The 16,484-nt window shown below is 41.7% G+C and overlaps 1 protein-coding gene across 1 annotated transcript in view; it reads left to right on the top strand.

Moving 5' to 3' along the window:
* LOC132831058 (regulator of microtubule dynamics protein 2) overlaps positions 1-16,484 on the top strand; it is a 131,408-nt gene that overhangs the window by 44,619 nt on the left and 70,305 nt on the right. The window contains exons 2-3 of the mRNA XM_060849113.1: positions 4,069-4,276; positions 13,887-13,989. Coding sequence (XP_060705096.1) covers positions 4,069-4,276; positions 13,887-13,989 — 311 coding nt within the window. The remainder of the gene's footprint in view (positions 1-4,068; positions 4,277-13,886; positions 13,990-16,484) is intronic.

Here is a 16,484-nt window from a genome sequence, read left to right as displayed (position 1 = left end):
TGTAGAAAGTATAATTAGGTTGCAGATGACACAAAAATTGGTGGCATTGATGGTGAGGAGGATGGTCTCAGGTTATAGTCTGATATTGATCAGCTGGTAAATTGGGCAGCGCAATGGCCATTGGAATTTAATTTCATCTAATCTGACAAGTGCTATGTGATGCATTTTGGGAGGCCTAACAAGGGAAGAATATACACAATGTTTGCTAGATCTCTAGGCAATACAGAGGCTCAAAGGGATTTTGGTGTACAAACGCAAACACTCTGAAGGTGTCAGCACTAGGGTAGTGAAGAAAGCATAGGAATGCTTGCCTTCATTAGCTGGGGCATAGAATATTGGAACAAAGAATTCTTGTCATAACTTGTATAAAACGTTAGTCAGGCCACAGATGGAATACTGTGTGTTGTTCTGGCTGCCACACTATTGTAGTGATGTGATTGCATTGAAAAGGGAGCAGAGGAGGTTCACCAGGATGTTGCCTGGGATGAAAAGTCTTAGTTATGAGGAAAGTCTAGATAGATGTGTTTTTTTTTATTTGATTTATTAGTATCATAGGTACCTAAGTGCAGTGAAAAATGTTTGTGCAGTACAAGCAAATTATAACATACAAGGACATGCAGAGTGTAGGGTGATTAATAGAGCAAGGAATATAAAGTTACAGCTGTACAGAAGGTGTACAAAAGCAAGATCAACATTAGATTTGAAATTTGAGAGATGCCTTACAACCTGATGATTTCTCCATACATCGCATGGATCGCATGATGTCCTCTGATAAATCAAGAGGTAGTGGGGTCTGCCTCCCAATTAACACCACCTCCTGGTTACCTTGATGAGGTTACTGCTCCCCGGACCTAGAATACCTAACAATGAAATGCCATCTCTACTACCTGCCACGCCAGTTCGCCTCCATCAACCTGACAGTTGTTTTCAAACCATCCTAGGTGGAAGTGAAGAATACTCTGGAATGAAATTTACACTGCTACAAATGCACTTAGGGCAGAATTCCCTGAGGCCTTATTCATCATAGCAAGTGACTTCAACCAGGCTAACTTTGAAGAATGCTACCAAAATGCCATCAACATATTTCCTGTCCCACCAGGGGGCCGAACATCCTTGATCATTGCTACACAACCTCAAAGATGCCTACAGCGCCATATCCTGTCCATGTGGAACAACGCTGTGTTCCTCCTCCTCAGCTTACAAGCACAAGTTGAAATATGATGATCCAGTGCAGAAAGTAGTATAATGCTGGTCAGAGGCAGACGTTTCTGCAGCATTGCTTGGAATCAGTGGACCAGTCCATATTCAGGAATTCTATGACAAACCTAGATGAGTAAGCCACCACTGTCATGGACTTCATTAGCAAATGCGTAGAGCTCTGCATGCCAAAGAGGTCAATCCTTATGTTAACCAACCAGAAACCATGGATGAACAAGGAAATCCATTGTCTACTGACATCCAGGTATGCAGTGTTCAAGTTGGACAGAATGGACCTGTGCGGGAAATCCAGATATGAACTCTGCAAGGCCATTAGAGATGTCAGGAGGCAATGGGGGATCAGCATGGACTTGCTTCTTTGGTCCAGCAGCTCTACAACAGTCTGACTACTTTCAGTGAATAGCCAGACCAACCAGAGAAAAGCTGAGCTGGGAGAACTGGCCGCTCCCCTTTCATTGTACAAGTTTTTTTTTAAACTTGAAAGCCTTTTTCTGAGATAGTATCTGTTAGCTATAGTCAAAATGGCCCTAAACCACATCCAAGCCAAGACTTTTTGGTACCTGCATTATTATGAACTCCTGAAAAAAAGAACAAGGGCAACATAACTTTGTTAAAGGGACAGCATTATCACACCACTCATGACTGTCGCCAAATTTCATCCAAACTCCATCCATGTCAGCTGACGACACATTGGTTGTAGACTGGATATCAAACAGTGATGAGTCAGAATACAGGAAGGAAAGATTTGGTGTCGCGGTGCAAGGATAAATGTCAGCAAAACTGAAGAGCTGACCTTCGAATTCAGGAAGCAAGGAGGATGACTTGCCCCGAGCTACATCAATGGAGCTGAGATGGAGAAGGTCAAGAGCATCAAGTGACCAATAAATCTGTCTTGGACCACCCACATAGTTGTGACAGTCAAGAAGGTAAAACAATACCTCCTCTTCCTCAGGACGCTAAGGAAATTCATCATGTCCATAAGGACCCTCACCAAATTTTATAGATGCAGACAGAAAAGGTTGCAACAGATTATACCTGGAGTGGAAGGGGTCTTTGGTAATGATGATTGCCTTTCTGAAGCAACAAAAGTGTAGATGATGGGGAGGTTGGCTTGTGTAATGCTCTGGGCTGTGTTCACAACTTTCTAGTTTCCTATGGTCCCTGCTTCTTCCCTGCTACTATTAGACTGCTGAAGCAGGAAACCTACCACAATAACCCAACCCTGAGAAGGTCTAGCCAGCCCAGGCCCGAACTTCAAACCCCCTGGCGACCCAACCTGACCCGACTCACTTACATTACAGAGCAGCAGATTTGCACCACCCAACACTGGGGACCGACCAGAAGCAGGAAACCTACCAGGAAATGTGGAAAATGTGCTGGTCTGTGATTGAAACAACATGTTTCAAGTCTTCTCAGCATCCTCCTGGCAAACGTCCAAGCCTTTGAAAAAAAAATGGATGAACTTAGAATTAGATTGACCTTCCAGAGAGAACCAAAGGACTCCTGTCTGCTCTGTTTTACATTGACAGCCACCTAATGAAGGAGTGGCACTCTGAAAGCTAGTGCTTCCAATCAAACCTATTGGACTATAACTTGGTGTTGTGTGATTTTTAACTCTGTTTTACATGGCTCACTCCTGCTACACCTGACTGTGCCTGTCAACAAGAAGGATTGCTGGGTTTGTTTTCCTTGGAGCAGAGGAGGCTGAGGGAGGTTTCTGATTGAGGTGTATAAAATTATGGGAGGCACAGACCGAGTGGATTATGAGAAGCTTTTATTTGTGGCAGACATGTCTAAGACCAGAGAGTATAACATTACAGTGATGAATTAGGGGTTTAAAGGAGATCTGAGGGGGAAAAAAACTCCCCCAGAGGTGGAAATACGGAATGTGCTGCCTGAGATGGTGGTGGAGGCAGTTACTGTCACAACATTTAAGAAACTTCCAGATGAGCAATTAAAATGTCAGGCATTGTAGAGCTCCTAAATGGAACTAGTATTGTTTGGTGTTTGTTGGTCAGCATAGACATGATGCTGTATTCTATGCAAGTATAATTTTCGCTTGTCTATGATCTTAAAAGAAAAATAAAAGAACTTATTTCCAAAGTAGAAAGTGAGTACAATGCATGCATCTCATTAAAATCTGCCACCTTTGCTGTTTTTAAAAATCGCTCTTTAGGAAATAATAACATCAGAACTTCTGGTATAAACAAAAACAAAGAGCAGTCCTCTTTGGTGTATTCTCAACCAATCTCATGCAATATAAATTATTATTCCTAGTGAAATATGAAGCACTTTGAAGAACTCCCAACTGGTTAAACATACTACTAGATCTTTGCACACCTGACCATGCATACTAGATATGTGTTCAATATCTCATCTGAAAGATGAGACCAAGATATAACACTCTTCCAACACTATTGGTGTATTTCATGTTTTATCTGCATTTGTATTGGAGCTTATCCTGATTTTCACAAATGTGCTGTACCTTGTACCAACCAAGATCCTAATTCTGAAGAGTGAAGCTTGAATTGTTATAAAATGTCATTTGACATTGTTTGTGTTACACATTTCAGACTGTTCTTTCTTGTGAAATAATCAAGTTTTTTTAAAAAAGCTCATTTGCTAGTTTCTGCAATATAAAAAGTTTAAAAGGAATTTGTGTGAAAGTAGTCCTGCTGCTGAACCTAAGAATCATTTAAAGGTCTTGTTCTTAGTATTCCAACATGAATAATTCTGACACTACACATTCTGCAGTCACATTTCGATTTATCATGTAAACCTGTGCAAGTTCAGAAGTTAGAACCTGTGGCATATACATTCTAGTGAACCTGTAAACTCTTACATTTGCAGCTATATCACAGCACATACAGATACAGAAGAAGAATCTGAAGAGGAAAAGATATGTTCAACAGTAAACGCCACATATGGATCTCCACTACAAGAAGACAGCCAGGCCAGGGAATTTAATGTCCTCATCCAGAAAGCAGATAACCTACATGATAATCCAGAACTGGATAAGGAAGAAGGATTCCAATTACTGTTAGGAAAAAAAGACCAGGTAGGTGCGAACTGTTATATATCTTCAGATATATTTTGTGCAAATATCATGTACTTTGAGTAAGATCTAATTCTAGGCAAATGTACAATTTAAGGTTAACTAAATATGAACTATGATTCTACATAAAACTATTAAATGGAAAACAACAGGAGTGAAGTCGTAACTTTATAGCAAAGATTATGCTTTCCGATAATCATTGCAGTTGAATTATACACTTATATGAAACATTTCAAACATTTTGACATGATTGGGGAGCGTTTAATTTAGATATGTGTGAGGTGATGCATTTTGGAAAGGCAAATCAGAGCATGGCTTATACACTTAGTGGTAAGGTCCTGGGGACTGTTGCTGAACGAAGAGATCTTGGAGTGCAGGTTCATAGTTCCTGGACAGAGGAGTCACAGGTAGACAGGATAGTGAAGAAGGCATTTGGTATGCTTTCCTTTATTGATCAGTGCACTGAGTATAGGAGACTGGAGATCTTGTTGCAGCTGTACAGGACATTGGTTAGTCCATTTTTGGGATACTAAAAGCAATTCTGGTCTTGCTGCTATAGGAAGGATATTGTGAAACTTGAAAGGTGAAAACAATGACTGCAGATGCTGGAAACCAGATTCCGGAATAGAGTGGTGCTGAAAAGGAACAGCAGTTCAGGCAGCATCCAAGGAGCAGGAAAATTGACATTTCGGGCAAAAGCCCTTCATCAGGAATACAGGCAGAGTGCCTGAAGAGTGGAGAGATAAATGAGAGGAGGGTGGGGGTGTGGAGAAAGTAGCATAGAGTACAATAGGTGAGTGGGGGTGGGGATGAAGGTGATAGGTCAGGGAGGAGGGTGGGGGAAGGTAGCAAAGAGTACAATGGGTAAATGGGGTGGAATGAAGGTGATAGGTCAGAGGAGGGTGGAGTGGATAGGTGGAATGAAAGATAGGCAGGTAGGACAGGTGATGGGGAGGGTGCTGAGCTGGAAGTTTGGAACTGGGGTGAGGTGAGGAAGGGGAAATGAGGAAACTGGTGAAGTCCACATTGATGCCCTGGGGTTGCAGTGTTCCAAGGTGGAAGATGAGGCGTTCTTCCTCCATGCATCAGGTGGTGAGGGAGCGGCAGTAAAGGAGACCCAGGACCTCCATGTCCTTGGCTGAGTGGGAGGGGGATTTGAAATGTTGGGCCACAGGGTGGTGTGGTTGATTGGTGCAGGTGTCCCAGAGATGTTCCCTAAAGCACACTGCTAGGAGGCGTCCAGTCTCCCCAGTGTAAAGGAGACCGCATCGGGAGTAACGGCTACAATATTGGTGGATGTGCAGGTAAAACCTTGGATGTGGAAGGCTCCTTTGGGGCCTTGGATGGAGGTGAGGGAGCAGGTGTGGCCGCAGGTTTTGCAATTCCTGCGATGACAGAAGGGTGGGTTGTTGGGGGCTGTGGACCTGACCAGGTGGTCATGGAGGGAACGATCTTTGCAGAAGGTGGAAAGGGGTGGGGAGGTAAATATATCCCTGGTGGTGGGGTCCGTTTGAATGTGGCGGAAATGTCGTTGAATGACTTGTTTATGTGAAGGTTGGTCGGGTGGAAGGTGAGCACCAGGGGGGTTCTGTCCTTGTTACAGTTGGAAGGGTGGGGTCTAAGGGTGGAGGTGCGGGACATGGACGAGATGCATTGGAGGGCATCTTTAACCACGTGGGAAGAGAGTTTGTGGTCTCTAAAGAAGGAGGCCATCTGGTGTGTTCTGTGGTGGAACTGGTCCTCCTGGGAGCAGATACGGCAGAGGTGGAGGAATTGGGAATACGGGATGGCATTTTTGCAGGAGGCAAGGTGGGAAGAGGTGTAATCCAGGTAGTTGTGGGAGTTGATGGGTTTGTAAAAAAAAAAATGTCGGTGTCAAGACAGTCATCATTAATGGAGATGGAGAGGTCCAGGAAGGGGAGGGAGATGTCAGAGATGGTCCAGGTGAATTTAAGGTCAGAGTGGAATGTGTTGGTGGAGTTGATGGATTGCTCAACCTCCTCGCGGGAGCACGAGATGGCACCAATGTAGTCATCAATGTAGCAAAGGAAGAGGTGGGGAGTGGTATGGAAGATGGACTGTTCTACGTAGCCAGCAAAGAGACAGGCATAGCTGGGCCCCATACATGTGCCCATGGCTACCCCTTTGGTCTGGAGGAAGTGGGAGGATTCGAAGGAGAAATTGTTAAGGGTGAGGACCAGTTCGGCCAAACGAATGAGAGTGTCGGTGGAAGGGTACTGTTGGGGATGTCGGGAGAGAAAGAAATGGAGGGCTTGGAGGCCCTGGTCATGGTGGATGGAGGTATAGAGGGATTGGACATCCATGGTGAAGATGAGGTATTGGAGGTGGGGAAACAGAAGTCTTAGAGGAGGTGGAGGAAATGGGTGGTGTCTCAAACGTATGTGGGGAGTTCCTGGACTAGGGTGGATAGGACAGTGTCGAGGTAGGTAGAGATGAGTTCAGTGGGGCAGGAGCAGGCTGAGACAATGGGTCGGCCAGGGTGGTCATGCTTGTGGTTCTTGGGAAGGAGGTAGAACCGGGCAGTGCAGGGTTCCCGGACTATGAGGTTGGAAGCTGTGGGTGGGAGATCTCCTGAGGTGATGAGGTTCTGTATGGTCTGGGAGATTATGGTTTGGTGACGAGGTGGGGGGGTGGTGGGGTCATGGTCGAGGGGGCGGAAACTTGAAAGGGTTCAGAAAATATTCACAAGGATGTTAGGGGTTGGACAGGTTGTGCTATAGGGAGAGGCTAAATAGGTTGGGGCTATTTTCCCTGGAGTGCTAGAGGCTCAGGGATGACCTTATAAAGATGTACAAAATCATGAGGGACATGGATAGGGTGAATAGCCAAGGTTTGTTCCCTAGAATGGGGAGTCCAGAAGTAGAGGGCATAGGTTTAAGATGAGAGAGGAAAGATATGAAAGGGGCCCAAGGGTCAACTTTTTCAGACAGAGTGTGCATGTATCGATTGAGCTGCCAGAGGAAGTGGTGGAGACTGGTATCATTACAACATTTAAAAGTCACCTGGATAGGTATATGAATAGGAAGGGTTTAGAGGGATATCTGCGAAATGCTAGCAAATGGGAGTACATTAATGTGGAATATTTGGTCCATGGATGAATTGGGGTGTTTCCACGCTGAAAACCTCTAAGACTCTACAATTCATATGAAAGTTGTTTGCCTTTTTTTTGTTATAAATTGTTAAATGTTAGTTGTTAGATGTTATAAATCCAGAAATGCACCTCAAGCAATCTCACTCTCTCAATGTCCAGCTGGTATGCATCCATTGTCTCATCAAACAGATGAATGCCTGCTATCCTGTAAGCTGTCCCCATAGTTTTGCTCTGCAGCAGTTCACTACACCATTAGCATTGAACCATATGAAAAAAACAGATGTTAACTACTGAATGATGAGAACTATCCACTGACCCTCAGACACATGACACCAATACACAGACCACACTTGTGGTGTCATGTGTATAATAGCAGCCATGATGCTGAACAGTGTGTCATAGAGTAGACCATTGACATGTGTAAGCAAAGTTCTGTTGCCTGAACGCACACTTTAATGTCTCTCTGAAGGACTCTTAGGTGAATGTAAGGTATCATGTGGTTTACTGTTTCTGTGTACAACTTCACCATTATGAGAACATTTTTCTTATCATATAATATTTGATGAGTAGATGAGGAATGGGTTGGAGATCCTGAAGAAAATGGCAGGATCAATTAGCACAGTCGCTCTTTTGACTGGCTGCCCTGCAACTCATCTCACCATGCAACCAATGGATAAAACTCCAAATCCTCACTCACCAACCTTCTTCTGATACTGACCATCTTGCATCCATTTGTCCATAGTGCTCAAATAAAAGCCACCATGATAATAACATTTCTTAAAAAAAATCCAATTATCCAGCCAAAAGTCATCAAACCTTGGAGCATGTCTTCTGTATATCTTAGCTTCTCTTAGTGTCCCTAAACAGTTTGTCCACTGACTGTAACACTTGAAGAGGCTGCAAGACGGCTTTACATAGTTCTGAACTTAGAAAATTAGTCTTTGGACTGTATCACCTTTAAAGTAGTAGTTAGTTGACAAGTAACTGGAAGGGCAGCGACAGAATGTTGAAATTGGTAGTACAAATGTTATTTCTTTTGAGAGAGAGAGATGCTAGCATAATATTTGAAATCCATGATCCTGCAGATTTTATAGTATACTGGTATCTGTGTCATTATGGGCAGAATAGTCTGTGTCAGACTATTCATGGGCAGCAAGCATGAATTCAGTCTGGGTTTCCTCACAGCACATAGACGTAGAATAACCATATAATGTAAAAGCTGTTATGATTTACATGGGTAACATGCTGGAAATCGAATTCAGCTATTCCCAGAGTTGTCATAACAGCAAAAGATTTTTTTAAAGTACGCAAACACACTCTGTCTCTCTCTCTCTCTCTCTCTCTCTCTCATACACACTCTCTCTCGTGCGCGCACACACACACACACACGCGCGCGCGCATACACACACACACACCCCTACAGACCCATAAACTCATGCTGACTCTCTCATATACTCACGCGCACCCTCTCACACTTATGCCTCTTTACACTCATGCTCACATACCTACCTGTACACACATTGTCTCACAAGCATTCATATCCTCTGCCCCGCCCCCCCCCCCCACACACATATAAGTTTGTGGGTGAATTTGTACTTAGAAAATTACATTTTACTTTGCTCAAAAACTGATGTGAGATTCTGTAAATCTGGTTTTTAGATTAGATTCAGTCTGACCATACAGGGATTTCGTTGCTCGTTGGATGCTGCCTGAACTGCTGTGCTCTTCCAGCACCACTGATCCAGAATCTGGTTTCCAGCATCTGCAGTCATTGTTTTTACCCCATAGTAGCGCAGACAGTCTCTCACAGACCAGCTCACACCTTAAATGCATTGTGGGCCAACATGACACCAATTGTTAAAGTTCACTTGAGAATGTAACTTTTAAAAAAGTTTTGTGATTTACATATGGAAGAACTAAAAAAACAACATGGTCATTCTAAAAGATAAGAGACTTAACAAATAACCTAGGTCTTTTTCAATATATAATTTCAGTTACATCACACTGTACACTTTTGCTATAAATTCTGTGTCTTATGATCTTGTACTCCACAACCACCCTGCTGAAGGAGCAGCTCCCTGAAAGCTAATGTTTCCATATAAACCTGTTGGACTATAGCCTGGTGTTGTGTGATTTTTAACATCATTATAACTCTTCTGCTGGTCAGCACATTACTTCAGCCATCTTTCTCCAGATGCTTCCACAGGCTGGTATGTGACACAAGGTGGCTGTTCACTCCTTAAAAACTGTCTGACTTATCAGGGAACATCATTGTTTACAACAACTGCTGCAGGAAAAATAAACTGATTTCTTCAGGTTTGCATTGAGTTTTTGCTGTCAAGAACAGAGCTGGGGAAGAACTGAACTGTTCTCTTGCTCTCTCAGGAACTTGTTCCCATCTTGAAGCTGCCGCAGTTACCTTAGAACTAATCATGCAGTTGTTGGCAGGCAAAAAGGTCTCTGTCATTCGTCTATAGACAAGTGATCAGTTCTCTGAACAACAACACTTGCATCTATACATCATCTCAGCTCCAAAATGTTTGCAATTGAAACTTCAGTTACTTAGAGCATAGAACATAGAAAAGTACAGCACAGAATAGGTCCTTTGGCCCACCATGTTGTGCCAAGGATTAATCCTAATGTAAAACAAAATAACCTAACCTACGCACTCCTCAATTCACTGCTATTCATGTGCATGTCCAGCAATTGCTTAAAATTCTTGTTTACACAACGCCTTATATTTCATATATTGGTTTTAAAACAGCTATTTCTCATTTCAGTCCATAGATCTGTTTTGAAAATCACAAAATAAAAAGCCATAGTCTGTACAAAGGAAGAATTCTAGCAGGATGCAGTAATAGAATGGTTGCGAGGGACATGCGTTCAAATCATTGAAGATGAATCAGCAAGTTGAGAAATGGAATAAAAGGCGTGTAGAATGTTGGACATTATATAAAAGAAGCATAGAATACAAAAGTAATAAAGTTGTGATCAATGTTTATGAAGTAGTGCTTTAGCCTCAACTGAAGTATAGCGTTCAATTCTGGCTACTAACCTTTAGGAAGCTGATGATAATGGCTTAGAAGTGATGCAGGAAAGATGAGAAGAATTGATTCAAGAATAGGAGAATCCAAAGTTCATTAGATAAACTGGGGATGTTCTCCTTTAAAAATGGAAGATTCAGAGGAGATTTGACTGTCTAAATGCCAAAAGGTTTTGAACATGTCAAAGTAGGTGGGGAGAAGCTGTTTTCGTTGATGGAAGTGTTTAGAACCAGATTTACTGTTATAGCAAAAAATCTAAAGATGACATGAAGAAAAACATTTTTAAACATTTCGTGATAAAAAGTTGGAATATACCATCTGTGAATATTCCTCCACCACAGTTGTAGCTGTTGCAAGGGAATTGGACATACGCCCGCCAAGAAAAATTTACTCACTGAAGGGCAGGTGGTTGGATTAATTAAATTGCCCTTGCCAAGAACTGGCATACTCTGAAAGGGCAAAACTGGCTACTTTGATACTACAGTCGGTTCTGCTATAACACCCGTTTCTTCAATGAGAATCGGCTATAACGCAGTTGAAGAATTTAAACAGTTATTTGTAGAATGCAAACTTTGCTTACCTGTATTAGCTATAACGTGATTCCAGTCCCATTGGTTTAAATGGTACTGCTATTGCGCAATTTTCTTATAATGTGACATTGCACGAGAATGGAACCATCACATTCTATCAAAGCAGACTGTATTATGGTTCTGTGCTTCTTGATTGTGACTTCACGCTGTCTGACAGACCTGCTTTTGGACCAAGCATTTCTACCTGCACTTCCATCATCCTTTCCCTTTGTGCCATCTCATCAAGATCCACATGCGAGTCCTGTAGAGTTGAAACTTTCTGCGATTCCTAATCTCCACAGATGTGTACATGCACTACTCTTTTGCCCTGCCCTGCCTTGTCCTGTCCTGATTGTAGACTGTTGATCTCTAGTGTCTCACCAAGTGCAGATTCTGCTGGTCTCCAAAGTTGTGTGAAGAGTCTGCAGTGACCATATTCATTTTCCTCATCAATGTCTACCCCTTATAATTTTCTTCCTTTTCTACCACTGCCTTGCTAGATGGTAATCCTATAGAATTTTCACGGAGGAAAGTACTAGAGTAGGGTTGTAGTGAGGAGAGGTAGGGAGCCAAGTGGTACAGTCTTTGATTGTCTGGATCATACATGTCATAATGGATTTTTAATGAGGGCTAAGTAGAATTAATTAATTTTAGCTTTTTTGCTGACCATACCCTTAGTCATGCCCTGTGAGGTCATGGAATCTATAAGAACATGAGAAGTATATGCTTGGATAAGCTAAAATCTGCTCCACTGTTTAATTAATCATTGCTTATCTTGAATTTCAATACTAACATTTATCTTTCTTGCCCTCCACCATATGTCAGAATTTTGCTTTTGCCTATTTTTTGTTCTCCCTGTCTTCTATAAAACATTACAGTTCAAAATTTTCTCACTTCCAATGTAAGTATCATCACCTGAAATGATAGACCTGTTTATTTATTCACAGACACTGTTTGATCTTTGTCCATCCCATGTCCCCGCAGAGTCTTTAGCTTGCAACTGCCTTTTTGAAATAAATTTTCAATCATAAGACCATAACAAACAGGAGTCAGCTGTTTGACTTCTTGACTGTTCCATTATTCAAAAGGATCATGTCTCCTCATGTCTACTTTCGTGCCCTTTCCCCATAACCTTTGATTGCGATTGATCAAGAATCTATCTCAGCCTCAAACATATGCAAGGACCCTGCTCTCACAGCTTTCTGTGATAAGAACTTTCAAAGACTCTTAAATCCTTTGACATGAGGAGGAACTTCTTCTCTCAATCTTAAATGTGTGCCCCTTAATTCTGAGACCATGCCCTCTGATCTTAGACTCTCCGATGAGGGGAAACATCTGTGAAGAATCTGCTATGTCTTAATGAAATCACCTCTCATTCTTCAAAATTCCAATGAATAGAATCCCCATTTGCTCAGAAGATACTCCCTCCATACCGGGGACCTTCCAAGTGAAGCTTCTCAGATCTACCTCCAATGAAATCATTCTCATGATTTGAATGCAGTCAATAATTCACAATTAGTTGGCTTTTTTTATGATGATTTTTCCAAATCATCAGTTTTTTTTATTCCACATTATATTTTTTTCAGAAGAAATATATATGTGGTCATTGAATTGTTACTCCAAGGCTTTAGATTATTATTCCAATACCTGTAGAGAGAAGAACCTCAATTATTCGAATATCAATTATCTGAATTGCACATTATCGGAAGAAGATCTCAAGGTCCTGAGAGAAACATTACATCAAAGAGGTGTTTTCAACACTGATCGTGTCTTTTGTTTACAATGATTAAAAATGAACCTGGTTTACTGAAATGCAGCTGTGAACAGTTCTGGACATCGATGGGAGCCCAGGCACCATCTCCTAATGACTGACCGCCAGCCCTCTCTCTCCCCACACTTTCCCTGGAGTTCTACACAAAGGTGTACCCTTAACCCCCCTCTTCCCCAGATAATCTCTCCAACGTTGTCCTGTATAGGGTAAAGGTGGAACTTGTCAAAAAGTTGTAGTAAAAAGGTGTGTGTGTGCACTATTTTGAGCCACCCCCCCCCCCCCCCCCCCCCCAAAGGCAGCAGCAGCAGTCTTACTGTTGGTGTCCAATTCGGCTGCCCCGGCGGGGGCGGATGGTGGGGGGTGTAGAGTGGGTGGTGGTGGCAGACGGAGCCTCATGGGGTCGGGGTGGGTCGGATGGGGGCGGAAGAGCGGATAGAGCGGGGTCGGAGAGCGTGGGCGGATGTGGACAGGAGCGGGGTTGGACACAGTTGGGAGGGGCAGATGGGGGGTTGGCAGGGGCTCACATGGAGTGTGCTGCTGCCTAGTCTCCTGAACAAGGAGCAGATTTAGCGAGTGTTCGCTGTGTCAATCCCTTTGTACTGATTTGGGGGTGGGGGGGATGGGTGAGGAAGGCTTCAACAATGCTGCATGTCCCTTATACGCAAGTGTGTGTGTGCTTGAAAACAAAGCCTGAAACAGAGCAAGGCAGGCAGAGCGAGGAAAAATGAAATTTCAGGAAACCTCGAGGCTCAGAGGAGAGGCATTGAATCAATTAACCCTTACCAAATAATTAATTAGCTGAATGAAATAGTGCCTACCTATCTTATTTGGATAATCGAGATTCCTCTGTAACATAGTTTCTATGCTATGACACTGAATGGGCATCAGCAGGCTCTTTCTTTAATACCCAATGTGACGTTAAAATATTTTCATTTAATTAGTGTAGTTATTCATAAATTTAGACCATTTAATTTTATCATAAACCATACCAGGATTGACTCAGTGCATTTTTGTTCCTTACATTGCAGTTGTTTTCAAGAATTAATGAATGTACTATTTAATGGTAAAATGTAAGAGACATGACAGATGCACAATAAATACTGTTTATTGTTTCAAGTTTTGGGACCAAGTGGAATTTCTATGGCGATTAGCACGGGCATATGCTGATATGCATGACATAGCAGTGGATGTAGAAGACAAGAAAAACTATGCAGTAATTGGTAAGATGTGAATATAATGTTTGACTTTCCATGCTGTTTTATTTAAGACATAAAATGCACTCTGATAATTCAAAAGCAGTTGATTTGTTGGCTTGTTAATTTTAAAAGTTGCAAACAAATGAAAGTTTGCTATTGTGTTTGAAAATATCTGGCTTGAGATATAATGCTGATTGAGGCAGGAAAATTGTCTTTAAATTTGATTGCTGTTAAAGTTCTGTACGAAATGAGGAGAAGGTTTCCCAACCTTATTTCTAACAGTCATGAATAAAAGGAATTAAAATAATTATAATTTGATAATTAATAGTTAATCTCATGAATAGAAGCCATTCCAGGTATGCTGTGGGCACTTAAAAAGTCAGAGCAGGATGGCAGGATGGCAGGATTGCTATTCTAAAGCTCAGTTTATGGGATGGTATTGGGACAAAATTGAATTGAAATGAACTTTTCACATCTTTTGTCATTACTTCTCAGGACTAAACTCAGACCTCATGCTGGTGACGTGAAAAGTTTTTTTTCCTTTGTCTCCCTCTACCTCTTTCTCTCTCTCCTCTTCATCTGTGGAGCGAGAAATAGTGTTTCAGTACGACCCTTCTTTGGCACCCTTTTTCCTCAGGATACTTTGTCAGTGTCAAAAAATTTATAAGCGGCAATGACCATCAGAGCATACCAATATTGACTAAGTTAGATGCAGAAAGAATTACTGTTCCAGTAATGGATGGGTGAAGCCTATACTGGAGAGGAACTGTATTTGATACCTCAACTGCGGGGTAAATCATTATGCTACAATTTTAAAAAGTCTCCTCTAGTATGAAGTAATGGCAGAGAGCAGAATGTATTCAAGAAAATCTTTATAAAAGACACTAACAACAATAACTTCAGTTGAGGTTAAACTGGAGGACAGTTAGCTGGAATCCATTTTAGATGTTGGAACTTAGTTTTCTGGTGCAGATGCAGAGGTCAGGGTTGAATGGTCTATGTAGTATCTATATCTGTGCTGCATTCTTTCTAGGTGCAGTGGACTGCCACCTCTGAATAATATTTCAATTCCTAACTTTAGACCTGATTCATAAAATCATATAGCACAGAAGACCATTCAACCCATTGTGCCTGTGACAGCTCCTTAGAAAAGCAATCCAATTGATTTTTTTTTCCCAACATGCATTTGTAGAATTTCGTTTTGAAGGTTACTAATTAATTTTCTTGCATAAATTTCTTCATTCTCTGATTATCAGCCCATGCTCATCTTGTTCCGTCTTTTATGCTTTTCACAAGCAATGGGACAAGATTCTCTCTAAGCAGCGGCTAGATGTCAATAGACAGATATTGCTGATTGTTAAATGCATTTTTAACACCACAACTCATCTTATTAATATTTAGTGTCCTCTTGCCAAACAAGCTAGGTATCAGAAAAACCCGAGAAAGCCAAAACGATTGCTTAGTGGATGCAGGGCACACTCCATGGGCACCAGTCACATGCAACTCATGGCCACAGGCATTGGCATCTGACACAGCAGCCTTTAAGACCTCTTGTGGCACATCCCCAAACCAATTATAAGACACATCTTTAATGCCATATCTCAGGCTGCACTGGCAGCAATCATTGTAAAGCTGCAACTAAGATCGCACATAACCCATGGACTGGACCATGCTGCAAATTTAGGCTTTCACTTGCTCTCTTTGTGTTTACCTGAATGTTTACAGTATCCCTACCTTGTGTTGTCTTGCATTGACCTCTCAGGCAGCGCTAAAAGTGTCATATTACTACTGTTACTCCACTGTTTAGGGCAGGCATAAAGGTAGGGAGTCAGGCAGCATCCAAAGAGCAGGAGAATCGAAGTTTCGGGCAAAAGCCCTTCATCAGGACGGCTGATTCCTGATGTATGGCTTTTGCCCAGAACGTTGATTCCCTGCTCCTCGGATACTACTGTATCATTTGACTTGTATTGTATCTACTTTTTTTCTCTATCAAAATACTGTACATTTCTCACATTAATCATCAAGTGTACGCCTGCTCACTAATCCAAGTCCTCCTTCAATGTGCAACTTTCTGATCAGAGGTGAGAATATCGTTAACTAGGTTAATGTGACACAATATTAAAAATCTCATAACACGTGATTTAGTCACAAGGTTTTTTTGGAAACACTAGCTTTCAAAGCACTGCTTCTTCCTCAACTACCAGTGTTTCCAAATAAACCTGTTGGACTATAACCTGGTGTTGTATGATTTTTAACTTTGTCCACCTCAGTCCAATACTGACACCCCTAAATCGCAACACAATATAGTATTTTTGAGATAAATTGGTATTTGGGTATCTTTATAAGAGTATTTTTAATTTCTCTTCTATGCATATGTCAGTTTTCATTTTGGAAATTGACCTTGTTTCTCGTTGTTAATCGTCTTTCTTGTAAAAAAAAATCTAATTTTATTCTCCTTCTCTAAGCATGATGCACCAAAAATAAAATTTCTCAATTGCATTGTTACAACACAATTTCCT

The sequence above is a fragment of the Hemiscyllium ocellatum genome, chromosome 3 (assembly GCF_020745735.1).
Source record: "Hemiscyllium ocellatum isolate sHemOce1 chromosome 3, sHemOce1.pat.X.cur, whole genome shotgun sequence".
In the NCBI taxonomy this organism is placed as follows: Eukaryota; Metazoa; Chordata; class Chondrichthyes; order Orectolobiformes; family Hemiscylliidae; genus Hemiscyllium; species Hemiscyllium ocellatum.
The sequence above is the reverse complement of the archived record's forward strand: the minus strand, read 5'-3'. Positions and strand labels throughout refer to the sequence as shown.